Source organism: Crocuta crocuta, unplaced genomic scaffold (assembly GCF_008692635.1).
Source record: "Crocuta crocuta isolate KB4526 unplaced genomic scaffold, BGI_CrCroc_1.0 scaffold78, whole genome shotgun sequence".
NCBI classification, from domain to species: Eukaryota; Metazoa; Chordata; class Mammalia; order Carnivora; family Hyaenidae; genus Crocuta; species Crocuta crocuta.
In genome coordinates, this window is record NW_027532617.1 from 544,690 (window position 1) to 572,501 (window position 27,812).

Here is a 27,812-nt window from a genome sequence, read left to right on the forward strand (position 1 = left end):
ACATATCTTTTCATTTTCTTTGGGTAAATATCCAGCAGTGTAATTACTGGATCACATGATATTTCTATTTTCAATTTTTTGAGAAACCTCCATACCATCTTCCACTGTGGTTGCACGAGTTTGCATACCCACCAACAGTGCATGAGGGGTCTGTTTCTTCCACATCCTCACCAACATTGTTATATCTGGTCCTTTTAATGCTAGGCATACTGACAGGTCTAAGGTGATGTCCCATTGTGGTTGTGATTTGCATTCTCCTGATGAGCGATGTTGAGTATCTTTTCATGTGTCTGCTGTCCATCTGTATGTCTTCTTTGGAAAAATGACTATTAAGTTCCTCTGTTGCTTTTTTCTGGTTGTTTTTTTGTGGAGCTTTATCAGTTCTTTATATATTTTGGATATTAACCCCTTATTGGATATTGGATAGATCACTTGCAAATATCTTCAATAGGTTGCATTTTTGTTTTGTTGATAGTTTTCCTTTGCTGTGCAGAAGCTTTTTACTTTGATGAAGGCTCAGTGGTTGTTGTTTTTTTCCCTGCTTTTGTTTCCCTTGCCTAAGGAGACATATCCTTAAATATTTGCTAAGGCCAACATCCAAGCGATCAGTACCTATGTTTTATTTTAGTTTTATGGTTCTCATATTTAGGTCTTTAACTCATTTGAGTTAATTTTGTGTGGGGTGAAAGAAAGTGGTTCCATTTGATTCTTCTGCCTATAGCTGCCCAGTTTTCCCAACACCACCACCAGTTGTTGAAGGGACTGTCTTTTTCCTATTGCATATTCCTGCCACCTTTGTTATAGATTAACTGACCATGTAACTCTGGGTTTCTCTCTATCCTGTTCTTTATCTCAAACTTCTCCCTCATCTATCATTTCAAGCCACATATAGTCTGTTCTACAACAGATGTTTCACAGTCTGTAAATAGGGAAAATAAAGTATCATATGGAAGCTTTTCTGGTTCCTGTTCAAGGGGAGCCAGAATATTGGGAGCAGAAAAACACCTTCGCCATTTGATGAACTCAACTTCTAAAGAAGTAAAAATGAGCACCAGTATTTTGGGCTCCTTTGTCGTAACTTAGTCCGTTTCCTCTTTTGGATATTTAGACTGGTCTCAATTTTTCAATTTTACAGACTCCCTTGATAATCCTTGGGGGCACAGCGGCTAAGCTGCCATTTCCCCCCTGCCTTTCCTTCCTTTTCCACTGTTCTCCAAGTAGTGGGTAATGGCTATTCACTACCCAGTGAGGAAGACCGTGGCAGCTCTCAGTCGCTTCTCAGATGAAGCTTAAGAGAGCAGGTGGTTAGACCTGTGCATGGGCTCTCTGCTCTACTCCGTGTGCTCCGGTCATACTGGCTCATGACAACAAAGCATTCTATTTTTCTATGTGCTAGGCATTTTATGTCTATTATAATGAGGGGGGCTTTTATTCTGGATCTCTAAAATTTAATTTTTCTAATACTTCATTTTCATTTACCAAAGTAGCAATATGCAGTGGATGGAAATTAAAAAAACAAAAACAAAAACAAAACTAGTCCTCTGGCAAAAGTCCTTTGAGATTCACTGTGAGAGTGAGCCTTCAAAATTACAGAAGACTCCACATGTGAGTAGAGCTGTACGGATTAGCTTAGGATGATTAACTAAGGTGACTTTTGTGGGCCATCATGAAGAGATTTATTTATAAAGTTTTATTTATAATTGTAGATTCCTAAGTTTCATAGAATTTCCATGGATAGAAAGATGCAGTGTCTCAATCAGGAGGGGAAAACAAGCAAACACAGAGATGTTATGGTATTTTGTGGCTTACATGCTCCATTTTTTTCCTTTTAAAAGAAAAAAGATGGAGAAATATAAAAACCTTATAAAGTGTCTTTACGGTCATATTATAACTTATTAAAAGGATAGCTTTAAAAAATTGAAAGCCTTTCTCGTAAGGATAACACTCCTTATGTATTATTTATAGTGGTTCCAAAAGACCCATATTAAACTTAAGTCTCTTATTAAGGGCAGTAACTCAGGCACGTTTTAAGATTGGGGCACCATTTCCAGAAAGTCGAAACATGTTATTTGTTAAATGTAATCAATCCACGGATCCATTAGTATTTTTCTCCTCGCAAAAGAGAGCTAATGGAGTGACACAGAACAGTACTTTTACTGTCTTAAGGGACAGAGGTCATTCAAATGGGGGAAGAGACCAAAACAGGAACTGAAAACCCTAAAGATACACTCCACCCTCCATGCCTTCAGCTGGCACTTTCTAGGATGCTCTCGAAGGACCCAGGCATACATAAAGGCAGCTGGAGGAAGAGGTACTTGAGTTGCTAAGACAAGCGCACGCTTTAATAGCTCTGCTAGGGAAGGGGGAAGGGATCTTCTACTGGTTGTGTAGTTCTTAGTTCCTTCCACTTCGGGAAAGTGGTCTGCTGCTTTTGCAGTGAGCACGCTCCTGCATGAAAGCTGGGCCGTAAGTTTTGGACATTCTTAAGCAATCTTTCTAACTAATACGAGAATGAGACGAGTTGATTAAAAAGACACAATTCATGTGGGGGTGTCTACGTGGCTCAGTCAGTTAAGCAACTGACTCTTGGTTTCGCTTCAGGTTACTAGCTCACGGTTTGTTGAGTTCAAGCCTGGCGTCGGGTTCCACGATGACAATGCAGAGCCTGCTTGGGATTCTCTCTCTGCCCTTCCCCAGAATCAGGACTGGGAGGGATGAAGGCAAAAAAAAAAGAAGAAAAAAAAAAAAAAAACTTAGGCTGTTAAGAGTTCAACGAGTATCTGGAATTTTTAACTATACGCTTTATTTGATGTCAACGTTAAAGCAATATCTTAAAAAGTGAATTCAAACCCATAAATTAGTAGTAACATTTCAAGTTAACTGCATAAAAAACGTTTTGCACCTCCCCACCACATACTATATGCCTATAACTGTACATAAGCGTCTGCATTTCAAAGCACTTGTCACTTATAAAGTGAAAGGTTTCAAAATGCTAGGTAAACATCTGCCAATGATTTTAAAACAATACTCCTTTGGAAAATTTCCTTGTGCTTAATAGTTCATCTTCTCAAGTCCATTTCTGGAAACTTCTCTGCCAAAAATAATCCAGAAACCATGCTGGGAACAAGGATCATAGCAGGCAAGGGCTGAGCGCAGACATAAGCAGCTCCATTTTATACACAAAGTTTCGGCCTTCCATCTTATTCCACTGAACTTCTCTGAACGGACCACGAAGATGATTCCATTTGCTATCCTGTAAAACATCACTTTTTGGAAGGTCTTTACACTGGTTCCGGGGAAACTGAACCATGATCTTGCTGCCACTTTCAGGGCCATTGCGAACTGCGGAGCAAACCAAAATATCAGTATGGTCAATTTCCTCCCACAACACCATTCTACCATGAATACAAAAACCTTATCTGCCTGCCAATTTGAAAGCTCTCATTCAAAAGTTCTGGTCCATCTTCATATGCAAAAAACAACTTGCTAATTTATATATACTAGGCTGCTATAAATATTCATGAATTACTGTTTCTAATATAAAAATGTGGCAAGATGAATTCTGGCTTGGGAAAGTAAAATGTCCTATATATTTTTAGAAAGCCAGTTTATTTTTTTTCTATTAACATTGGGTAACACACCTGATACAGAATGAAACTCAAACATTCAGAATCAGGACTGGGAGGGACGAAGGCAAGATTATTCTGAACTACGAACTTCAGGTCATAATGAGGCTTCATTACTCAGTAAAGAAGAAATGGGTATTTTGAAACCCTTACCAGTAAAGACCCAGCACTAGCCAAGCCTGCAGATTCATAGACTGTGGTTCTATGGGGAAAATTTCTAATTGCTCACTCTTTCAAGTACTTAGAGCACGTATTAGAAGAGACGACGCTAAAGCCTTCAGTACTCCAAAAACCTTCTTCTCTCTGCTCCATCCCATTACGTCCTTAGGATCAGATATTGCTCTTGCCTACTGGCAGCAGTACATTTTCAAAAAGCATGTATCCATCAAAGGTTTTGAACTTGAGGAGTAACGACGATGATAGCAGTTTTCAGATCACTTAGGAAAATGTGTCATCAAGTCAAACATTTTTAAGACCACTAGAAAGAGAATAATTTGTTGCCCTCAATAATAGCTGTGATCCGATGAAAGCTCAGCATAACTGCTATATGAACTCACTGAAGAGACAAATTGCTCCCAAGTGTGTCTATTACAGGTAAGCGTTAAGCCCAAACTCCCAAAGGCCTCTTACATTCCGAGTGGAGCCAGTACCTGAGATAGCATAGTCCCCACTCGGCGAGGCCACCGTTATGGCAGAGGCGTTGCCAATGCTCTCTATGGGTCCAAGGCCCACGTGATTACTGAAGCTTAGCACCTGCCAGCCCATGACCTTGGCAAGCTGCTGAACCGCATGCACCTGATGCTGTGACATCTGTGAAGGAGAAAGGACATTTTATGCACGATCACCATGGACGTTTACTCTGGAGTAGCTGGACATCGTCACTGGAAACTTTTTGTTGGGGGTTCACGGCCGAGCACAGGAATCCTACCTCTGTGCGAGGAACCCTCCTCTGTGATTCCTGCGGGGAGGATCCCGCCTCCCACCCCAGAGGCTAAAACAGCCTGACGCTCACCTTCCCTGTCCCCTGGCAGCTTGAGCACAGGCACAGGACCTAAACTTGGCCAGCCGAAGACTCCCACCGGGATCATTGAATGTGGAGCAGTATTAATGGTAGCAGGGTGTGCGGAGTATCTTCCAGTCACCCCTTCAAATCCACTCTCCACCCTACTCTGCCCAGGGAGGAAGACCCATATGGTTGCATCCTTTGGCTTCAGGTTGGGTTCAGATAACGGGAGTGACCAAGGTACTGGGCGCCACAGGATGGCAAAGGAGAGAGGAAAGTAGAGTGGGTACCCTTCCCTGTGAGCTTGTATCCTGTTGACGAAAGGCGACTGGGTTGTTTTCAAAGTGGCCTGTTCCACATGACTCTCCCCCTTTAGGTACCTATAAGCCCGCCCCTAATCCCCCCAGGCCTGGGCACCTGGTTATTACTAGCACCAAGTTACCACACTTTCCCTGGTGGTTCTCCTACACCCACGCTTTTGCAAATCTTTAGTAAAATTGCTGAGTGCCACCTATTTTCTGCTAAACTCCTGACTGCTACACGGGGGCAAGTGAGAGTGCATTCTGCCACCGGCGATGAAGGCAGTGGCACGAGCAGGGCAACCAGTGGCATTGTCCTGGCAGTGCTTCTCTCCAGGGAGCTTGCTTTGACCTCCGCCGCCTGCAAGCCTTGTTCTCTAGACTTCCCATCGATTCTGGGAGCTATCAACAGCCTTCCAGTGTGCGTGTGCGCCAAAGTCAGTTTAAGTGTCATACCAGAACTGCTGTATCTCACAAATGCATTTTATTTACTTGGCACCAAAGAAAAAAGTCTACATAGAAGATTACTGCTTCTAGGATGCAGAACATATTTGTTTTTAAACTTTACGTAAAATGTGTATTTTGTGAAAAGCATATTAGCTTCTCTAAACCGACCCTTTCTCCCACAAGTCAATTTTTCATTGGATCAGAACTCCATGAAGAACACAGGAGAAATACTATTAACTTTACAGAAGAGGAAAGAAAGGTCCAGAAATCTGTCCAACGTCACAAAGCAAATTTGTGGTGTACCTGGGTCTAGAACCCAGCACTTTCCCTGCTGCTCCCTAACACTAAAGAACTCTACGTGAGGGCTTAAGTAAAACATCCCGCTTGTTATTAAGGAGGCTCACTATAGTTCTGTATCTGATTTCTCTCCTCTGGTGTTCTGGGGTTCGTACTTCTCCACTTCTGTGTGGACCCAAAGGGGCCATAAACCCTGGCAAACGAGAAATCAAAGTTTGCAGTCTCCGAGCTGCTCCTTCATCTTAACCACAAACTAACTGGAAATATACCTAGGATAGTTTATCAACATTTCACAACCAGCCATTACGTTGTAAAACGTGCACTAGAAATTAAACAAGATGGCAGAAACAAATGGCTTTCTTTTTATCATCGACCTGAACTCTCCCTTACTCATTTTGTTCTTGAAGCAGTTACAGGGGAAGAGGCCCCGGCCCTGCAGTCTGTCAGTCTCACCTGCGACAGGAGGAAGTCCTGCAGCTCCTGCTCCTGGTGAGACAGTGTAATCACTCTTCCGTCTCTGTGCACGACGCGGATCTGCTCAACCCCGATATTCAACTGCAGCTGAATGGACCTTTGTAGACACACATACCAAAAATCAGAAATGTTCAAAATTACCTCATTCGATGCCACAGACATTAAACCTGAACATCAAAGAAACCAAAGGTAACAATTTTGATAACCTACACCAACACCCGTGGGAGAGAGGGGTTGTGTCAGCATATGCTTGTGTCAACATAAGCGGCAGACTCCTGCCAGACGCCCCCCAGGCCACGCTGAGCCCTGTGTGCTCAGAGGATGCCGGGAGAGGAAGCCCTGCTTGCCAGCCAGCCACCAGCAGGTGTCGCTCTGCTCCGACAGTCCTCACACCTTTGCTGCACTGAGAGGAGATCTACACTGGGCACGTGGGGGACCTGCCCTGGTCAGAAACCTCACTCCCTAGAAGAGCCACACATCCTCATGACGACTCCAGACACATCTGCCCAGGGTGAGAAGTTACTCCATCTGGGGAATCCAAAGGCACCCCTTTCAGGTGTCTGTAATTCCTTCCAGTGCAGATCCACGTTACCAGTTTGGGATCATGCAGGTGGCATCTTTGCTTATCGGGTTACCAGGGGACTACAGCTAGAGAATTAACTGAAGACCAAATTCTCATACAGAAAGGGAAAACCTTTTGTTAACTCTACACCCTCTCCTGAAATAATCAGCAAACAGTCAAAATATGTATTCTATTAACTTGGCTTAGGTCAAAGAAACTCAAAGTAATATGCAGATAATGACATTCTTCCAAACCAATTTATAAGTTTTTAGCATTATCATACAACATGTACAAGAAATATGAAAGTCTCCAAATCAAACCATCTAGATGAACTGAAGGAAAAATAGCATTATATCTCCCCACATTTGAAAATACCTCTTTTTTTTTTTTATTTCTAAGAGAGAGAGAGAGAGAGAGAGACAGTGTGAGCAGGGGAGGGTCAGAGAGAGAGGGAGTCACAGACTGAAACAGGCTCCAGGCTCTAAGCTGGCAGTCAGCACAGAGCCCGACGCGGGGCTCGAACCCACGAACCACGAGATCATGACCTAAGCGAAAGTTGGACGCTTAACCAACTAAGCCACCCAGGCGCCCCTGAAAATACCTCTTTTTTAAGACTTTATTTTACAGAACATTTTGGCAATTATCTATGTAAAACTATAATTTTGACCTATTAAAAATTTACATATTTCTTTCAAAGAAAAACACAAAATTCAGAAGACTTAAAAGGAAAAACTTATGATTTTAACCAAATTTTAAAAATCCTGGGGTGCCTGCCTGGGTGGCTCAATTGGTTAAGTTTCTGCTTACTGATTTTGGCTCAACTCACAGTCTGTGAGTTCAAGCCCTGTGCCGGGATCCACACTATCAGCAGAGCATGCTTGGGATTCTCCTCCTCCTCTCTCTGACCCTTCTCCACCTGCAAGTTCTCTCTCTCTCTCTCTCTCTCAACATAAATAAATAAAAAAAAATTCTGATTACTATTGGTGGGAGCATAGTTGTGACAACCACTTTGAAAACCAATTTGGTTACGTTATTAAAAATGTTAAATGCCCTCATCTTCTGACCCAGCAATTATACTTGTAGGGCTTTATCCTATGGATATACTTGCATGTGTATAAGTTATTTTGCTGGCATTCACCTAAAATGTTCATCAAGGGGCACCTGGGTGGCTCAGTCAGTTGGCTAAAGTCATGATCTTGTGGTTCTAAGTTTGGGTTCCACCCCAGGCTCACTGCTCTCAGTGCAGAGCCACCTTTGAATCCTGTATCCCCCTCTCTCTGCCCCTTCCTCACCTGCTCTCTCAAAAATAAACATTTAAAAGTAAAATAAAATGTTCATCAATAGAAGGCTGATTAAAAGTCATGGTACGTACAATGAACACAATAAAGCTATGACAAAGAATGAAATAAATCTGTATGCAGTGATAAGGAGTGCTTATTCCCCAATATAATACCAAGTTAAAAAAAAAACCATGCAAGTTGGGAATGACTGCTGATAGGTATAGAATTTCTTTTTAGTGTAATGGAAAATGTTCTGGAAGTAGTGACGATAGTTACACAAAATAGATAATACACTAAAATCCACTGAATTGCATACTTTAAATTGTAAATTTCAAGTTATGTGAATTCTATTTTAAAAGCATCTGATATTGTAGAAAAAAAGTAGGATACATATGCTTGTAAATGCACAGACTTTCCTAGAAGGATGTGTAGGAACTTTTTAAATGCTTGCCACTGGGAAGTTCTAAGAAACTTATTTTCAACTTTAAATAACCCAAGTTGACCCCAGCTATAAAAGATGAGGAAAAGGGCATTCTACTACTTCTTCTCCCTCCTGATGCTGTCAAGGATACATTATCAATAATCCTTCTTCTCAGAAGTTCAGAACGTTCACAGTGGGCTCTCTAACCAAAATTTCACATTTGTTTGGTCTTCTAAATGTAAATACCTCAATGCTGATAATTTTGTCTTTTCCACTCCTTTGTACTCTTTCTCCTAATGTTTTATTGTAAACTGTAAACAAAAGTATGTAGTAGATTTTGCACATATAGTAATATATACGAAAGTAATGCAATGAAATACAAGAAGAGCCAATAGCCCCATCACCCCATCACCCAGCCGTAATAGTTAAAGTACATGCCAACTTGTTTTATCTTATTCAACAGCTACTCTCCCACCACACCCCAAGTCACCTCAATGATTTCCTTCATTCTTTACGTATAGGAGAAGAAAACCATGATCCACCTTCACCCCACCATCTTTTCCTGGAAGTAGCAAGACTGATTTCCGTTGTGTATTCCTTTATTTTCTGTATTCAGTCTTTTACATCATGCTCACTGGGGAGTTTTCATTTTTTAAAAATAATGAATTAAAGCCTCTATATTAAACAATAACAATTTAAGTATATTATAATCCCCTCCTCCTGAGGGTGTTGATTTTGTTTTCAGTGTGTTTTGCTCACTGGAGAGACCACTGCGGCTAGTTAGGTCTGCCTGAAATAAACCAACTAAAACTTGAAAAGAAAAGGTACTCACTGACGCTGATGAATGTTTGCTAATGGCTCTCTCAGACTGACCTGGGGAAGGGGACTTAACCAAATCCTGTCAGTTATTAAATTTTTTTTAATGTTTTATTTATTTTGAGAGGAGAGAGTGCAAGCAGGAGAGGGGCAGAGAGAGGGAGACAGAATGTCAGGCAGGCTCTGCACCCAGTGCAGAGCTCGACATAGGGCTCGATCCCACAGTTGCTTAACTGACTGAGCCACCCAGGAACCCCAGTTGTTAAATTTCAACAGAGGCTCAAATGGAGGCCAAAACTGCCTTTCATGGCTACTAGCTTAATTTTATTAACTTGGTTTATTCCCACCAGCTTTACTGAAATATAATTGACATACATCACTGATTAGTTTAAGGTATATGTACAACATGATAATTTAGTAAGTACATATATTATGAAATGATCACTGTAGTATGTTCAGTTAACACCCATCACCTCACAAGCTGCCCATTTTTGTTCCTTTGATAAGACCTTTTAAGATCTACTCTCTTAGCTACTTTCAAATATACAATACAGCATTATTAAGTACAGTTACCATGCTGTACATTATATCCCAGAACTTACACAATTGGAAATTCGTACCTTTTGCGCCCACCCTTCCCCCTAGCCTCTGGCAACCACCAATTTGTCCTGTGACTTGTGAATGTAAATCAAGAAGAGTGCTTCTCTGTGAATGGTGGGGACAAAAGTCATTCCACCCCCTTTACAGACACAGGTTTAATCCTCGAATCTCCCACACCAGGACAGCTACAAAACTTAGGCTGTTTTAGGCACAATATTGAGATGGCCCTACTCACTTCAAATACCCCAGACTCACCACAGCCTCGAGCAAGAACTCAAGCAGACCAGATCAGGTGTGGCCGCTCAATGCTGAGGTTCATTTTTTACCACAACTCAAACATGTGACATTTACCTAACAGACGATTTTAGATACTCTTACTTCTCATTCGCACAAAAACTCTACGTTTACTGGAATGTTATGGCACCGGAGCAAATAAAACCCTGAAGCTCAATATAATCACTCAACAAACACCACTATATAAAAAGCAACTTAACATTTTAAATGAACAACTTATTTTTGACACTTACTTGCATATCTGTTCATAACCTTGTGAGGTGATTAAAACCTTCACACTGGATTCATAAACATCATTGATATTTGACCAGTGAGCCTGTATCTGAGGGTCCTCGATGCGACTTGCTAAGCTGTCAATGGTTGCGGCAGCTCTTTTAAAGAAAAGAAGGTGAAAAATTTTAAAAGTCACCATATAAAGTAGAAAGATTATAAACCACTTATTAATGTATGGCTATTTGAAAACAGGAGGACTACTTTTCAAAAATTCTACATTTGAAAAGCAAAGACCTTTCTTAAAAAAAAAGGGGCTTATTTCCTTTGAACTCCAATTTGTTTTCTCTCAGGAAAGCTCATCAGAACACAAGGAAGGAGGGTACTGGTAGGGTATATGCCTCAGCTCTATGAAGAATATAAATCATTCAGATATTAATATTTGGTCCCTGGGAACAAATGGCACACCCACAGGGGAGGCCTGTTACTATCGCGGAACCACAGTCATTTTCCTGAGAAGCCAGGGAGCCTTTCTGCACGATGAAAACCTTATACTCTCAAAAAGATAAATAAGTACATGAGAAATATGATTCAAATCCTCATTATGTACCAAAGGTCATAATAAGTGCTTTCATGAACTATATCATTTCATCTCACTAACAATCCTGTCAAGTAGACACTATTGCAATCCCTATCAAAGTAACACCAGCATTCTTCACAGAGCTAGAACAAACAATCCCAAAGTTTGTATGGAACCAGAAAGGACCCCAAATAGCCAAAGCAATCTTGAAAAAGAAGACCAATCTGGAGGCATCACAATCCCAAACTTCAAACTGTATTACCAAGCTGTAATCATCAAGACAGTGTGGCACTGGCACAAAAACAGACACTCCGATCAATGGGGCAGAAGAGAGAACCCAGAAATGGACCCACAAACGTATGGCCAACTAATCTTTGACAAAGCAGGACAGAACATCCAGTGGAGAAAAGCAAGTCTCTTCAGGTGCTGGGAAAACTGGACAGTGACATGCAGAAGAATGAACCTGGACCACTTTCTTACACCGTACACAAAAATAAACTCAAAATGGATGACAGACCTAAATGTAAGACAGGAAGCCATCAAAATCCTAGAGGAGAAAGCAGGCAACAACCTCTTTGACCTTGGCTGTGGCAATTTCTTACTCAACAAGTCTCTGGAGGCAAGGGAAACAAAAGCAAAAATGAACTACTGGGACCTCATCAAAATAAAAAGCTGCTGCACAGTGAAGGAAACAATCAGCAGAACTAAAAGGCAACCAACGGAACGGGAGAAGATATTTTGCCAACTACAGTTCAGATAAAGTGTTAGTATCCAAAATCTATAAAGAACTTATCAAATTCAACACCTAAAAAACAAGTAATCCAGTGAAGAATAGACAAAAAATATGGACATTTCTCCAAAGAAGACATCCAGATGGCCAACAGATACATGAAAAAATGCTCAACATCACTCATCATCAAGGGAAATACAAATCGAAATTACAATGAGATACCACCTCACACGTGTCAGAAAGGCTAACATTAACAACTCAGGCAACAACAGATGTTGGTGAAGATGCAGAGAAAGAGGATCTCGTTTGCACTGCTGGTGGGAATGCAAACTGGTACAGCCACTCTAGGAAACAGTATGGAGGTTCCTCAAAAAATTAAAAATAGATCTAGCCTATGAGCCAGAAATTGTACTACTAGGTATCTATTGAAGGGATACAGGTGTGCTGTTTTGAAGGAGCACATGCACCCCAAAGTTTATAGCAGCACTACCAGCAATAGCCGAAGTACGGAAAGAGCCCAAATGTTCATTGATGGATGAATAAATAGATAAAGATGTGGTGTGTATATATACAATGCAGTATTACTCGGCAATCAAAAAGAATGAAATCTTGCCATTTGCAACTACGTGGATGGAACTAGAGGGTATTATGCTAAGCGAAATTAGAGAAAGACAAATATCATATGACTTTACTCATATAAGGAATTTAAGATACAAAACAGATGCACTTAAGGAAAGCAAAAATAATATAAAAGTAGGGAGGGGGGACAAAACAAGAGACTCTTAAATATAGAGAATAAACAGAGGGTTGCTAGGGGGTTGAGTGAGGGAGGGGATGGGCTAAATGTGTGAGGGGCATTAAGGAAGCTACCCTGAAATCATTGTTGCACTAATGCTTACTAACTCGGATGTAAATTAAAAAATAAATAAATTATAGAGGGGAAAAAAAAGAATACATAATTAAATATAATAACATTTTCTCAAAAAAAAAAAGTAGACACTATTATTATCTCTCTTTTTCAGTCTAGCCACACGTAGTAATTTGCCTAAGGTTCCAGGGCCATAAGCTAGGGTCCAAAACCAGTAGTTTAATTCCAGGGCCCCAAACCTGGGAGTATAAGCCTGGAGCCAGTAATCCTTCCTTTATAGCTTATACACACTAATCAACAGCCACTGCCCAGAACCAAAGCATGAGTCATGACACCTAACAAGACTACTGGAGGGCCTTGGTATCTAGTTATCTGATTCTAGCACTTGACTGGGAAGAAGTGCAAACCACCATTGGGGAAAAGAGGCCATTTACATAAATGGGCTTGAGGTTTGCTCTTTTACTGCTTCTGCTCCACTGCTGGTTTCTTTTCTTTTTTTTTTTTAATGTTTTATTTTTATTATTTCTATGAGAGAGCGAGACAGCGTGAGCAGGGGAGGGTCAGAGAGAGAGGGAGACACAGACTCTGAAATAGGCTCCAGGCTCTGAGCTGGCAGTCAGCACAGAGCCCGATGCGGGGCTCGAACCCATGAACCGCGAGATCATGACCTAAGTGAAAGTCGGATGCTTAACCGACTAAGCCACCCAGGCGTCCCGACTGCTGGTTTCTTTTAATCTCTTAAACTTTCTCTTCCTTTTCTGGGATTTGTTTCCTTGACAGAATTTCTTCCAAAAATTCCTACAGCAGACAGATATGTGTATGAGCCTTCATCTTAGCATTATGCTTCAACAAACTGGAAATTAAAAGTATCTAGCAACTGAGAATTGGTCAAAGAAATCATGAAGTGTTTACATAATGGGTTACTGCAAAGCTACTAAAGTATTTCTGAAAAGCATTTATTGAAAGATTAAAAAATTTATAATATTATGTGACGGCAGGATATAAAGTTTTAGGATTCCAGATTTTTTTTTTTTTTTTTTTTAGTATTAGAGAGAGAGAGAGACTATGCATGTGTGCAAGCAGGGGAGGGGCAGAGGGGAAGAAAGAGAGAGAATCCTAAGAGAGAGAATCTTAAGCAGTGCGGAGCCGGATTCCTCAATCCCCTAGTCATGACCTGAGCCAAAATCAAGACTCAGACACTCAACCCCCTGAACCACCCAGGCACTCCAATTCCAGATTAAAAAAAAAAAACAAAAACACACCCTCGCACACATATATCAAAGTACATAAGCATGGGACACCTGGGTGGCTTAGTCGGTTAAGCGTCCGACTTTCGCTTAGGTCATGATCTTGCGGTTCGTGGGTTCGAGCCCCGCGTCGGGCTCTGTGCTGACTGCCAGCTCAGAGCCTGGAGCCTGTTTCAGAGTCTGTCACTCCCTCTCTCTCTGACCCTCCCCTGCTCACGCTGTCTCTCTCTCTCTCTCCTAGAAATAAATAAAACATTTAAAAAAAAAAAAACAAAATACATAAGCATGTTAATAGGTCTTACTTTGTATGGTATTTATACAGATGGGGTTGATATATTGGAAAATTATTTTTATAACTGGGGAACCTGGGAATATTTTTAAAGCTTTGCTGCCTCCAAGACTATAACAATACTCTGAAAATGTATGAGGATTCCAAAAACAGTTTCTTCCATTCCCTTGACTTTAGGTTAAAGGTTTTTATAATTGAAATGTACAAATGAAAGTAACAACAGTAACCTACTCTATTTTATTGTTTATAAGGAACTTCTGCATAAATTATTTAATTTGATTCTAAGACCAGACTCCTATATCCCTAACTGGCTGATAAATAAGTAGAGGACCATAGATATGAAAACCAAAGTTAGTGGGGCGCCTAGATGGCTCAGTCAGTTAAGTGTCTTGACTCTTCATTTTGGCTCAGGTCATGATCTCAAAGTTTGTGGTTTCGAGCTCCATTCTGGGCTAACAGAGCAGAGCCTGCTTGGAACTCTCTCTTTCCCTCTCTCTGTCCCCATACCTTCCTCCTCGGCTCATGCACACACTCTCAAAATAAACAAACTTAAACAAAACAAAAAACCCCTCAAAGTTAGTAAGTAACTGAGCCCTGGTTTAAGCACTTTTTTTTTTTACCCCAAATTCCTTATTCCTTTTATTGCACCATGCTGTCTTCTCTTAACATGTCTTCCTAATTCATTTTAGAACAAGTTTCAGGCATAAGTTTCCATTTAAAGACTACAAACTTATGCGCCATTAAAACCGTAACTTGTGGGCACAACTAGGGGGCTCAGCTAAACGTCCGACTTTGGCTCAGGCCATAACCTCACAGTTCATGGGTTTGAGCCCCACATCACGTTCTGTGCTGACCTCAGAGCCTGGAGCCTGCTTCAGATTCTGTGTCTCCCTCTCTCTCTGCCCCTCCCCCACCTGTGTTGTCTCTCTTAAAAATAAATAAAACATTTTAAAAAAATGACTTGTATTAGCAGGTAAAAACTGAAAATCAAAAATAAATGATCCCCCATGGCAGAGTGTGCCCACACCTGAGTCTGGAGCACTATCAAGGCACATTTCTGAATCAAGTAAAAATAGCCCTCTTCACCATGGAACAATACTAAAATACAAGAGCACCTTTAACATTTGTTTCACATTTTAAAAATTTATTTGTTTTGAGAGAAAGAGAAAGGGAGAGAGAGAAATTTCAAGCAGGCTATGTGCTGTCAGCACAGAGCCCAATGCAGGACTCAATCTCATGAACCCCCTGTGAGATCATGCCCTAAGCTGAAATCAAGAGTCAGATGCCTGGGGCACCTGTGTGCCTCAGTTGGTTAACTGTCCGACTCTTGGTTTCGGCACAGGTCATGATCTCGCTGTTTGTAAGTTTGAGCCCCGCATCCGGCTCTGCACTGGCAGCACCCCAGCCTGCTGGGGATTCTCTGCTTCCCTCTCTGCCCCTCCCCCACTTGAACCATCTCTGTCTCTCTCAAAATAAATAAACTGAGCCACTCAGGTGCCAAAACCTTTAGCATTTGAAGAAGATACACTTAGGTACAAGTTCTTTTGTAAATGGTAAACCTTTGGATTGCAAGTAACGTGTTCTGCTAGTGTTTCGCAAGAGAAGCAAACATTTCTAATAAATATTAACTTGAAAAATGAGCGATGCCTTAGAATTCGAGTAGTACATACCACCCAATGTGACGTGATCACAACTGAGCCAATGGTTCCTGAAATTCACTTTGATATAAGTGTGCTTTGGATGACAAGCATGTTTCCAGAACGAATTAGGCTCACAGACCAAGGTTTTCCTGTCTGTCGTGCATACAGAAGAAAATGGCCTCCAGAGTTCCACAGACCTAGGTATAAATCCCGATTCTGCTACTCTTTACATGTCTCACTTTGAGCAAGGTGTACTTCTCTAAGTTTGAACCTTCTCATCAATGAAAATGATCAATACCACCTATGCCAGAGAACAAAAGCTAAATAAGTCAACATATGGGAAAGTGCCTTCCAAAGTCCTAAAATAAAATGTGAGACAGGCAAAAAACAGGGAAAGCTTCAAAAAAAAAGATTAAAATCCTTTCGGGAACGAAAATCTCCTGGATGGGTCACTGAAGAAGGTGTGGAGTTCCAGGGTATATTCCTAGTCAGATGCCTTTTGAAACTGCAGCCCGTGTCAAAAACCATCTTGTAAGTTACATGGGCCCAGAAGCTAAGTCGTCCCCACACCTGACAGGACCATCCATGTCAATCTTACCCCGCAGCCCCTTCCTCTTCCTGGCACAAAGGTTACAGCCCGCCGGAAATAATGTGCAGGGGGTAACTAATAAAAAGGACTGAAGCTGTGAAGAAAACCCATTACTTTGTTCATCTTTACCTGCTCCTCAGAAAGATATGCTTTGCTTGTTTAATTATTTTTTCCAGAAGCCCTTCACTGGATTGTAATGAATTAATCTCATTTTTATCAAAAGCTTGAGGACCCGAAAGTCTCATTCTCTTGTGACCAAAAGGTGCGCTTGCTGGATGAGGCATCATGACGGAACTCAAGGTCTGTTTATGAAACTGTAACAAGAACAGCCACTTTCTATTAATTTTCATACGAAAGTGTAATGGACATATAACATACAAGTTTCAGGAAGACACATCATGATTTGATGTTAGCATGTGTTGTAAAATGATTCATAATCCTAGTTAACATCTGTTACCATAAACAATTACAAATTAAAAAAATTTTCTTTTAAAACGACTAATAACGGCAGGGGAGGCTGGACTACAAACTTCTATTATGTTTCTCAGGGGATGTTTTTGAAATTAGCCTGTACTGTGAACCAGCACTCTGGAACTACAGTTCTAGTTAACCTGTAAGCAGAATGTGTCCTGAAATAACTATCCTGTCTGCAGGCTCTGGCAGGACACCTTCCCCATCACTCAGTCAGTCACCTTTCCCCCTGCGCTCTGCACTGTGCACGCCTTTCTGGCATGTCTATATGTAGCAAACTTATAGTTTATTTCTACCACTAGAAGCTAAGCTTGGGAACAGAGACTGAGAATTCTGATTATCGATGTATTCCCCCAGCACAGAGCAAGGATCCGCCCCATCACAGACGGTGAAAGCCATCACTAGGGAAACAATGAGGACTTAGCAGAGAGCAGCCCGTGCACACTTGCTGCACTGGGTACGCTTACCACAACGCGAGACGAGACTTTATTTCATTACCTCTCTAATTAGTAGATGCAAATTGTGCTCTAAGACATAAAGATGGTCCTCTGGACTTTGCTTCTCAGGAGCACATTTTTGGGATTTCTTATCATTTGAGGAATGGCACAAAGAAATCAGTAACTGCAGGCCTATTTATAAAAAGAAGGGCAGATGCACATAACCTACGACATGGAAAAGCACAACTGTCTTCATAAAGTATAATCACAGCCTTTTCTCAAAGGATCATTCCAAACTTGAAGATCAGGCTTCACGATTACCATTTTCACACCAAAATGACCATTCATGAATACAGCCATTATATATTTTAACAATTCAAATTCTATTGATCTACAATGTGGCTGTTGACTTTGAGTTGTGGATAAAGAGAGGCCAACAGAAGCTGTATTAATTAGTTTCTTCTTACCTTTAAATTAAAACAAATTAAATTAATAACAAAACACACCAGTTTTGAAAAAAAATAAAAAAAATACTGAGCTGGAGCGCCCAGGGAACTCAGTCGGTTAGGCGTCCAACTTCTGCTCAGGTCATGATCTCCCAGTTCTTGAGTTTGAGCCCAACATCAGACTATCTGCAGTCAGCACAGAGCCTGCTTCCGGTCCTGTCTCCCTCCCTCTGCCTCTGCCCCATGCTCGCTCGCTCTCAAACATAAACATTAAAAAAAACAAAAAAAAACCCCTACTGAGTTGGTATCTGGTCTTACTGGTTATAAAGAAGACAGATACTCTTTCTTGCTGTCATGAAAACGTGGATGAATTTTTCACTTCTAAAACCTATTCCTGACAAGACTCAAGAAAACACTCAGATTAAAACAAAACTAAACTAAACTACTGGCACAGCTAACTACAAACTGATCTCCAGGATAATTCCAACTGCTCTTGAATAATAAAAGTAAAATCTGAATTTCCACACATTTAGGAATATTATGGTATTTGATAACCACTGTCTGATTGACATCTTATTTAGACAGTACGACAGGATCCCTGGAAAATATTCCACAAATGGTGTCAGCAGACACCTCAAAGCAACTGTTGCCAAATAACAGCCTTGCTAGTACAAATTTTTAACATACACGGTTTAAAATCCAGGAGTTACACTATTTAGGACACAGACTGGAAATCAGCGATGTGGTGTGTCTGGCGTGCTTTATGAGCTACCATTATGGAGACTATGCTAATGCTTTGCTCTTACTGTTCCCCCAACACAGCCAAATATGTAACTAACCCCTCTACCCTGTTCCCCAAACCACAAAGTCCTATTTATAAACCCAAAAGGGGTGGATGCTCTTACTTGGAAAGGGCTGAGAGATAATCTGGTTTTTCACCACAATGTGAGGGATCTGTGACTTAATTTGAACAGCTTCCCGAGAGAGCTGTGCAAAAATTTCTTTACACAAGAGAACGTTCTGTGCTGCTTCTAATTTCGTCTGCCAGTGTGGGGAACCTGAAAGACAGGGGACATATGTATATATCAATTATCTGTCTATACTCTGCATTAATTCACCTAAGTGGTGATCTGAATGCATAGGACAAAAGTTCAGAGAACTCTATATTATAGCATATCCTTTCCAAAATTCAAAAATGTTTCCTTTCATTTACAGAGAAAACTGGTAAAGAAGTTCAATCTTAAAAGAAAAAGCACAGCTATTGACTAATGGTTAAGTAACAGATTATAAATAATAAATCTCCAATTGCTCTTACTCCAGAGGACCTGTTTTTCCTCTCTACATTTATCATCAGTTTATTTGGGAATGTAAGCTCAGAGAGGACCACAAGTTAGACAACGGAACATAACTACACCTGGTTTGGATTTGGGCAAAGGTCGTTTGAAGAGGTTGACTGTGCCGAGATCACCTATGTCTGGAGCCTGTTTCTGAATTGAAACCTATGGGACAATGAAAACATGAACAAACATTAGTAAATTAACTTCTGGGTTTAGTAATAAGAAATTATTATTAAAAAACACTTAAACAGGGGGCGCCTGGGTGGCTCAGTCAGTTGAGCGTCCAACTTCGGCTCAGGGCATGATCTCACAGTTTGTTGGTCTGAGCCCTGCATCGGGCTCTGTGCTGACAGCATGGACAGAGCCTCTTGGGATTCTCTGTCTCCCCCTCTCTCTACCCCTGCTCTGCTTGTGCACTCTCCCTCTCTCAAAACTAAACATTCAAAAAATTTAAAAAAACTAACTTTGACAATACCTTGATATACGCAGACCCCTCTAAATCACTAGGAATTTGTACATCAAGGGGACAGTAATCTTCAGGTATCTTCTTATCCAGATCAATATCTGTATTCTTTATTACTTCAAATGTACCGTGATGGGGAAAGAGAGATCCTAAGGAGGTATTAAAAACAGGAAAATGGAAACAAGTTAACACATTAACATACCTTAAGTGTATATTTCACAGGTATACTGTTTCAAAGGGGCACATGCACCCAATGTTTATAGCAGTGCCATCCATAATAGCCAAAGTATGGAAAGAGCCCAAATGTCCATCAACAGATGAATGGGTAAGGAAGATGTGGTATCTGTCTATGTGTATATATACATATACATACACACATATACATATGTACATACACACACACACAGGAGTATTACTTGGCAATCATAAAGAATGAAATCTTGCCGTTTGCAACTACGTGGATAGAACTAGAGAGTATTATGCTAAGTGATATCAGTTAGAGAAAAACAAATATATGACTTTACTCACATAAGATAACAAAACAGATGAATATAAGGGAAGGGAAGCAAAAAGAATATAAAAACATAAGAGACTCTTAAATACAGAGAACAAACAGGGTTGCTGGAGGAGTTGGGAGGGATGGGCATTTTAAATGGGTAAGGGGCACTGAAATCATTATTGCACTATATGCTAACTAACTTGGGTGTAAATTAAATAATTAATTTTTAAAAATATGTAAAAACAAAAAAAAGAAGAAAAAAAGTCTTGGTCATCTTGAAATGGGATTTTACCTTCAGAATTCCCCAGTTTACGTCAAGGCTGAGACACTTAGGTTCTCTAGGACTGGCTTAAACCACCGCACCTTGCCTGCTTTTACCTATAGGACAGTGATGGCTTGCTCTGACAAATGAGCCTTTTCTAAACTATCACTCTCCTGGTATCACAATGATCACAGCCAGGGCTCCTTGCTTTGTCCCTTGGCATTCAAAGCTTTTACTCCACTGAGCTGTGAGCCTTGTAAACCTTTACTGTGTAGCTCCTCTGAATACATCTTAGCAGCTTACAAGCCATCTGCATAATTACCTCTGGAAACCTATGATAGCTCAACAACAAAGAATTTACACAAAAAGATGTGAATTCTAGATCATCAAATTTTGGTATGTGCCAACAAAACATATTCCTGCAACCTTGGTAGAATAAGGGAAAAGGCAAAGTGTTTTCACCACCCTCTCCCTTTACCCAGGAGGTGACCAGAGCTTACATGACTTAATTGAGAAAAAAAGAGTTAAGGTAGAATGGAAACATTTCTTTTTTCCTTTTATGCTTAGTTTATTTTTTTTTTTAAAACTTTTTAAGCTTATTTCTTTTTTGAGAGAGAGAGGGAGCGTCCGCCTGTGCACACAGGGGAGGCGCAGGGAAAGAGAATCTCAAGCAAGCTTCGTACAGTCAGTGCAGAGCCTGATGCGGGGCTTGAATTTCCAAACCATGAAGTCATAACCTGAGCTGAAGTTGAGTCAGATGCTTAATTAATCAACTGAGCCACCCAGGCACCCTTTTTGCTTAATTTTTAAGGACTACAAGTGTGCCCCTGATCAAGTCCAGTCCCACCTCCTTTATCTCCGACTAAAATGTCAATTATGGCTCAGGGTGTGTTAGCACGTAAGTTTTCTGCTAAATGTATCTAAAGATTTTCAAATTAAATCTCTCCCCCTCTCTCTATATATATTTGTAAAGCTATAAAAGTACTTTTAGCTTCTCAGGCTTATGTGTATAGAAATTAAAATTTCAAAAGGTAACCTATAACTGAGAAGCCGTATAGAATATATAAACATTACAGTCAACCCTGTATAGGTTTTTGACAAGCTACAGTTTAAGAGGATCGTTTCTAACAGTGATCTATACCTGCGCTTCTGTAGCTCAGATCTCCAAGAATTTTATCTCCAACTTTTCTGAGTTTCCAGTGTTGCCGTAATCTCAAAAGCTCGGAGTTGAAGTCTCTTTGCAGCTTATTTTCTTGGTTTTCAGTAACTGATTTGGTCAGTCTTTCCGCCCCCTTCAATAGGATCTGGGCTGCTCCAGCCAGCGACTTCTTTTTAGATATCAACTGCAGTGTCTGAGGATTCTAGCAAAAACAATCCAACATATAGTTCTGTATGTGTAAATGATTTCAACATTTTCTCAATAATAAATTACCTACTCGGAAGAAAATTAAGAAATTAAAGAAAAGCATGAAACACTGGTTTTTGAGAAATAGCAACCTTAACCTACCTCTTTGGTCAACTCAAAGAAAACTTAGGTTAAACCACAACCACCACACTGGACTACAAATCAGAACTCACGTCAACTCTGCCCAGTGTAGAGTTGGGGATCCCCTCTCGTGTCTTACAAATTATCACACCCCGAGCCCCATATATACACTTCTCTGTAATCCCTGCTTCAAAGTCACCCACAATGGTGAGACCCACTATAGCCATATACCCTAGAACAACGCTCAGCACACAGTACCTGATTCCTGGAATAAACCTCATTGGGGTTAATGGGTACAGCTATAAAATTACATTATGGTGAGCTACCAATGTGCCTTTGGGATAAAGACCGAAGGCACACAGTGCTAAAATTAATGCGCTTCACCGAAGGCTGATTTTCGGAAACCTGATGAGAAACCATAATCTATGGGTTATATGAACACACCTAAATACCCATAATCACCACTAATTTGTGTACTCTAGTGATCAGATACACCTCCCAAAACCCAAGTTTAAGAGACGAAAGTCTTCTGACTGACTGTATGAGTCAAAATCACCAAGTTTCATAAAAGGTCACAATAATCAGTTTTCAATTTTTAAGATTTAATATAATGTTTTTAGAGTGTGTTCCTTAACTCCACATAGCAACAGCAGAATGGCCGGTCAGCTGTGCAACAGAAAGAGCCAGGAATTCTTTTGCACTACAGCGTAACCAAGAATGGGGAAAATTCCCATCCAGAGGTTTAAATAATAGTGCTGGTCACAATCATCTTTGGAACCTATTAGGGAGCTTAATTCTAAATTCTTGAAGAGATCAAGACACTCCTGGAGACTCCTCTACGGGGAGAGTACAGGTAAAGGCTGGGGGACTAGGAAGAAGGTGCTAGAGTTCGTGTCTTGGCGTTCTAACCATTGGCTGTGCTGCATCTGAACGCATCACACACCTCTCTGGGCCTCAGTGTTCTCTCTGTACAAAGACGGAATCAGACCGAATGATCTCTAAGAAGTCTTCCAGCACAACGTTTCTAGACTCTGCAACTATTACCACATGGGTAATTCTACTCGATTCACTTTACGTACAAATGGGCCAGAACGACAGTTACTTCCGCTTCTTGCCATTAACCTGACCATGGACCTAATGCTTGTTTTCCTTAAGAACCTCCTAAGTGGCCTCCTTAATTTCAGACTTTTCATTCACCAATTCATCCTTCTGTTGCCTCCCTGTCACCCTCTAATGCTCAAAAATTGAACATGCTCTTCCTCAAACTGCAACAATCTCACCTAGCTTTCATAATTTGGCCTAACGTTTTAAACCAGGCCCTAGAAACAGGCTGAGGGGAAAAGCGAGACTTCGAAAAAAAATTACTTGTGGAAGGACCCAGGGCTAATGACGGCAGAGGCAGGATTTAAACCCAGGTCTGTCTGACTTCAAAGCCATTTCACTATCACATTTTTGTGTAATACACTACAGATCAGTGATCCAGGCTATAAGAATTTGTCAAGATCTGGGAAACTTTCAAGTATTATATTACTAATGAAACTTAGCTCCTCTAAGGCTCACAGGGCCATTAATAAAATAATAAATAAAGGAGATGAGGTTTTACACCTTTGTTTTGAACCAGTTGGTCTTCACATCTTCATCTGGACTTAATTTTGCATGAAAGGAAAAGGAGACAGTAGGCACACAGCCTGAAAAGTGGTCCTGACACTCAATAAAATGGAACCATTATTCAATTAAAGCCCACAAATACCTGTTTTGGAGGAAGTGCATCCTGAGAGACGGGATCAAGAGTCATAAATTTTTTATCTCTAACTATACTAAGGACATCATAGAGAACGCACATCTCTGTCAAGGCACTTCTCAAATTGTTCCTCACGGAGTCCCAAGGCCAAAGGGAAGGTTGGAATTTTACCAACCCTAGAAACAGAAAGAAAAAAAGAAACACACAGGTATGAGTTACATCGATGAGAAGGCAGAAATCTTACTGAGATGTTTATGAGCACTAAAAGAACAATAACTTTATTTCAAATTGCTTCCTATTTTATCCCATTCCATCCACCCTTTCTTGGATCCTTGTGTTAATATTTAAGTTAGCATTCCTACAATGGCAAAACAAACATCTAATTTCCGCAGCTTAAATCAAACATCCCAACATTATAGGTAGGCATTTCGGTTTGTTTTTTTTTTAAACATATGCAACCCTTTTAAATAACCTTTTTCTTCCAGTTTTTAAAAGCAGAATAACTGGATGGATGCCTGAGTGGTTCAGTCAGGTAAGCGTCCAACCTCGCCTCAGGTCATGATCTCACAGTTCATGGGTTCGAGCCCTGAGTCTGGCTCTGTGACGACAGCTGGGAGTCTGGAGCCTGCTGCGGATTCTGTCTCCCTCACTGCCCCTCCCCTACTCACACACTGTGTCTCTCTCAAAAATAAACACTTAAAAAAAAAGCCTTGAATAACTGGAGAGAATTTCCAAAACACATCAAAGTACAAAAATAAAAGTGACAGGGGCACCTGGGGTCAAGAGCGACCGACTCTTGATTTTGGCTCAGACCAAGATTTGGCTCAGGTAGGCTCAGGTAGAGATTCCTGAGTTCGAGTCCTGCCTTGGTCTCTGTGCTGACTGGGAGAAGCCTGCTTGGGATTCTCTCTCTCTGCCTTTCTGCTGCAGCGGTGTGCATATGCGGGCTCTCTCTCTCTCAAAATAAACCTTAAAAAAAGAAATTAAAATGATCTATAATGGCAGCATTCCGATATTAAAAACTGTTAACGTGGGGCGCCTGGATGGCTCAGTTGGTTAAGCGTCTGACTTTGGCTCCGGTCATGATCTCACAGTTTGTCGGTTCGAGCCCCGCATTGGGCTCTGTGCTGACAGCTAGCTCAGAGCCTGTAGCCTGCTTCCAATTCTGTATCTCCCTCTCTCTCTGACCCTCCCCTGTTCACGCTGTCTCTCTCTCTCAGAAATAAATAAGACATTTTTAAAAAAATTAAAAAAAAACCTGTTAACATGCCTTCCAACCTCTTGAATTATTTCATTAAATTTCACCAATACATACTCATTACCTAGAGTTCAAATAGAGTTATAAAGTAAAAAAGTTTTCCTTTGTTCTCCACCCCCTAGTTCTTTCTCGTTCTGAGAAGTAATCAATATTAACAGTTGGGGTGTTTTTTGATGCATTCACATACACTTACTTCCATATTTCTATTACTTGCTTTTTTCCCCTCACTTAATATATCCTAGAGATACTTCCATGTCAGCACATAGATCTATTTCATTCTTTTAACGTTATTTGACATTCTGGAGTATGGCTGTACAGTAAGTTTAACCACTCCTGTTCAAAGGACATGTACATTGCTTTCAATAATGCTAGTAATGGTAAACATGTTGAACACACATCTATATACATGACAACTTTTTCTGTAGGTGAAATTTCTAGCCACGATTTAGTAAGTCAAAGGAGATGCACATTTAACAATGCTGACACAGGGGCGCCTGGGTGGCTTAGTCGTTAAGCGTCCGACTTTCGCTGAGGTCATGATCTCACGGTTCGTGGGTTCAAGCCCCGCGTCGGGCTCTGTGCTGACTGCCAGCTCAGAGCCTGGCGCCTGCTTCCAATTCTGTGTCTCCCTCTCTCTCTGACCCTCCCCTGCTCACGCTGTCTCTCTCTCTGTCTCCTAGAAATAAATAAAACATTAAAAAAATTTAAAAAAACAAACAAAAAAACAATGCTGACACAGACTGCACTGCTAAACTGTCTTCCAAAAAGGCTTTACCGGGGCATCTGGGTGGCTCAGTCGGTTGGGTGGCCAAATTCGGTTCAGGTCATGATTTCACAGTTTGTGGGTTTGAGCCTTGCATTGGGCTCTGTGCTAACAGCTCAGAGCCTGGCGCCTGCTTCCAATTCTGTGTCTCCCTCTCTCTCTGGCCCTCCTCTTCTCACACTGTTTCTCTCTCTCAGAAAAAAATTTAAAAAAAGGCTTTACCAATTCACATTCCCAACACTGGATACTATGTTGCTGTTAATGCATGAGAATAGAGTTTTAATTTGCCTCTCCCTAACTGTGAAATCTTAGGTCTTTTTCTGTGAGTTGTTTATGCCTTTGGGCTATTTTTCCAGTGAGTTATCTTTTTCACCCGCCACCCAGTTTAAAGGGAATCTTTTTTTTTTTTTTAAATTTTTTATTTATTTCTAGGGGAGAGAGAGAGAGACAGCGTGAGCAGGGGAGGGTCAGAGAGAGAGGGAGTCACAGACTGAAACAGGCTCCAGGCTCTGAGCTGGCAGTCAGCACAGAGCCCGACGCGGGGCTCGAACCCACGAACCGCGAGATTATGACCTAAGCGAAAGTCGGACGCTTAACTGACTAAGCCACCCAGGCGCCCCTAAAGGGAATCTTTGAATATCAGGGATATCAACTACCGTGTGTCCTATATGGTGCAAACTTTTCCCAGTGATTTTCTTACTTTGTTCATGGCATCTTTTTCCATTATTATTTTAAAATCTTACGTACTTAATCTGTCTCTTTGGCTTTATAAATCTGTGTTTCCTATCTTGCTTAAGGCCTCTTCTACCCCCAAAGTTTTATGGTTATAATTCCTTCCAATGTTTAGTTTATTCTTCTCATTTGTATTTCAATCCTTGTGAACGAATCTGAGTGTGAAGTAGGAGGCAGTATTTGCTTTTTATTCCCAAATGGACTCCCCATTGTCCTAACACCACTGGTTTGAAATGCCATCTTTAAATTCCCATTTACACAAGGTCTGTTGCACATACCTAAATCACTGTGAATATTTTTTTTATCCCTGACAATAATGAAAATCCTAAACCCATTCATACTTTTTCTACGATTCTCTCCTAACCAGTCTCCCTCCATCCAGCTTTGTTTTCCATGTAAGCCATTTGCTACAAAGGATCCCGAATAATCTTTTTTTTTTTTTAATTTTTAAAAGAATGTTTGTTTTTGAGAGAGAGAGAGAGGCAAGGCATGAGCAGGGGAGGGGCTGAGAGAGAGAGAGGGAGCCAAAGAATCTGAAACAGGTTCCAGGCTCTGAACTGTCAGCACAGAGCCCAAGGCAGGGTTGGAGCTCAGGGAGCTGTGAGATCATGACTTGAGCCAAGTTGCACGGTTAACCCACTGAGAACCCACTTAACCCAGGAGCCCGAGAATAATCTTTTTTAAAACACAATCATCAGTCTACTTAATATTCTTCCAAAGCTTTCAGCTGTCCTTCTAATAAAAGCCACATGCATATCTTGGCCTACTGGCTCTAAGTGATTTGGTCCCTGCCTTGCTCTTAGATCTTAGCTTAGATTCCAGTCAATTCAGATCTCTCTCTTTCCAGTAGGTGTAATTAGGATCATCCACATTGCACAGGGAAGCAAAGAAACTCGACTAGAAGTGGCAGAGCCGCGATATGAACCGCAACCAAGTATGTCACATTACAGACTTCAACGCTTCATCAGTGACAGTGCCTGAAACGCTCCAATCCAGGAAAGCGTGCAGAAGGATAAGGAGTCGCCCCAAATCGTCAGGCTGTGAGCACGATCGCTGTTCCGCACTGGAGTTACTTTCAAAGTTCGCCCACACCGCATTCTCGTCTAGCAGGGAGACGCAGGGTGGCATCACCTGGGCGGGCACCGGGGTCCCCAGGCCGGCCCGCGGACCGGAGCAGCGCACACGGGCCTTACCTTCTTCGTCGTCCTGGTCCGCGCTGGACCCGGCCCCCGCCCAGTCCTGCGCGTCCCCCTCGGCCCCCGCCGCCTCCTCCTCCTCGGAGCCCGAACCCTGGCTGAAGTCGATCCGCTGGGCCAGGCGCGCCAGGTTCTGCGACATGGACAGCGGCTGCAGGTACGTTTCAGTGCCATCCAGGCCCACCTCCTGGACCTGCTTTTCGCAGGCCGACTCGATGCTGATCCGCACAGCGCGCACCCCAGACATGCCGGCGGCGTCGGGAGGCCCCTCGCGGGAGCCGAAACCGAGGTGGGAAGGAGACGCGCCTCCGCGGAAAGCCCCCAAGCCGGGAACCGCGGGGGTCCTGCGGACCGTCGGAAACCTAACGCCACTCTGGGGCGGGAAACAAAGCCGAGGGCCCGGCGAGTTTCCCAGAATGCACTGCGGTTCCCCGCCCCAGCTCGGAGTC

General features: G+C 41.6%; 1 protein-coding gene and 1 non-coding gene across 3 annotated transcripts; both read right to left on the reverse strand.

Moving 5' to 3' along the window:
• Window positions 1–2,781: 2,781 nt before the first annotated feature.
• On the reverse strand, window positions 2,782–27,777 carry MED17 (mediator complex subunit 17). Of its 2 annotated transcripts, XM_077780617.1 has the most exons (12): window positions 27,361–27,777; window positions 23,424–23,590; window positions 21,329–21,548; window positions 19,439–19,575; window positions 19,041–19,125; window positions 18,532–18,684; window positions 17,242–17,372; window positions 16,402–16,586; window positions 10,353–10,490; window positions 6,126–6,243; window positions 4,277–4,436; window positions 3,047–3,342 (listed from the first exon to the last, which is right to left on the reverse strand). In XM_077780617.1, exons 1-12 carry the CDS (start codon window positions 27,608–27,610, stop codon window positions 3,131–3,133), a joined length of 1,956 nt encoding a protein of 651 aa, XP_077636743.1. In that variant the 5' UTR covers window positions 27,611–27,777; the 3' UTR covers window positions 3,047–3,130. The 2 variants fall into 2 exon arrangements, with proteins under 2 accessions (XP_077636744.1, XP_077636743.1); XM_077780618.1 differs by lacking the exon at window positions 4,277–4,436 and having other exon boundaries at window positions 2,782–3,342.
• Window positions 22,295–22,430, reverse strand: LOC144245208 (small nucleolar RNA SNORA46). Its single transcript, XR_013339200.1, has one exon. It is a non-coding gene; the product is annotated as a small nucleolar RNA SNORA46 (small nucleolar RNA).
• Window positions 27,778–27,812: the final 35 nt, after the last annotated feature.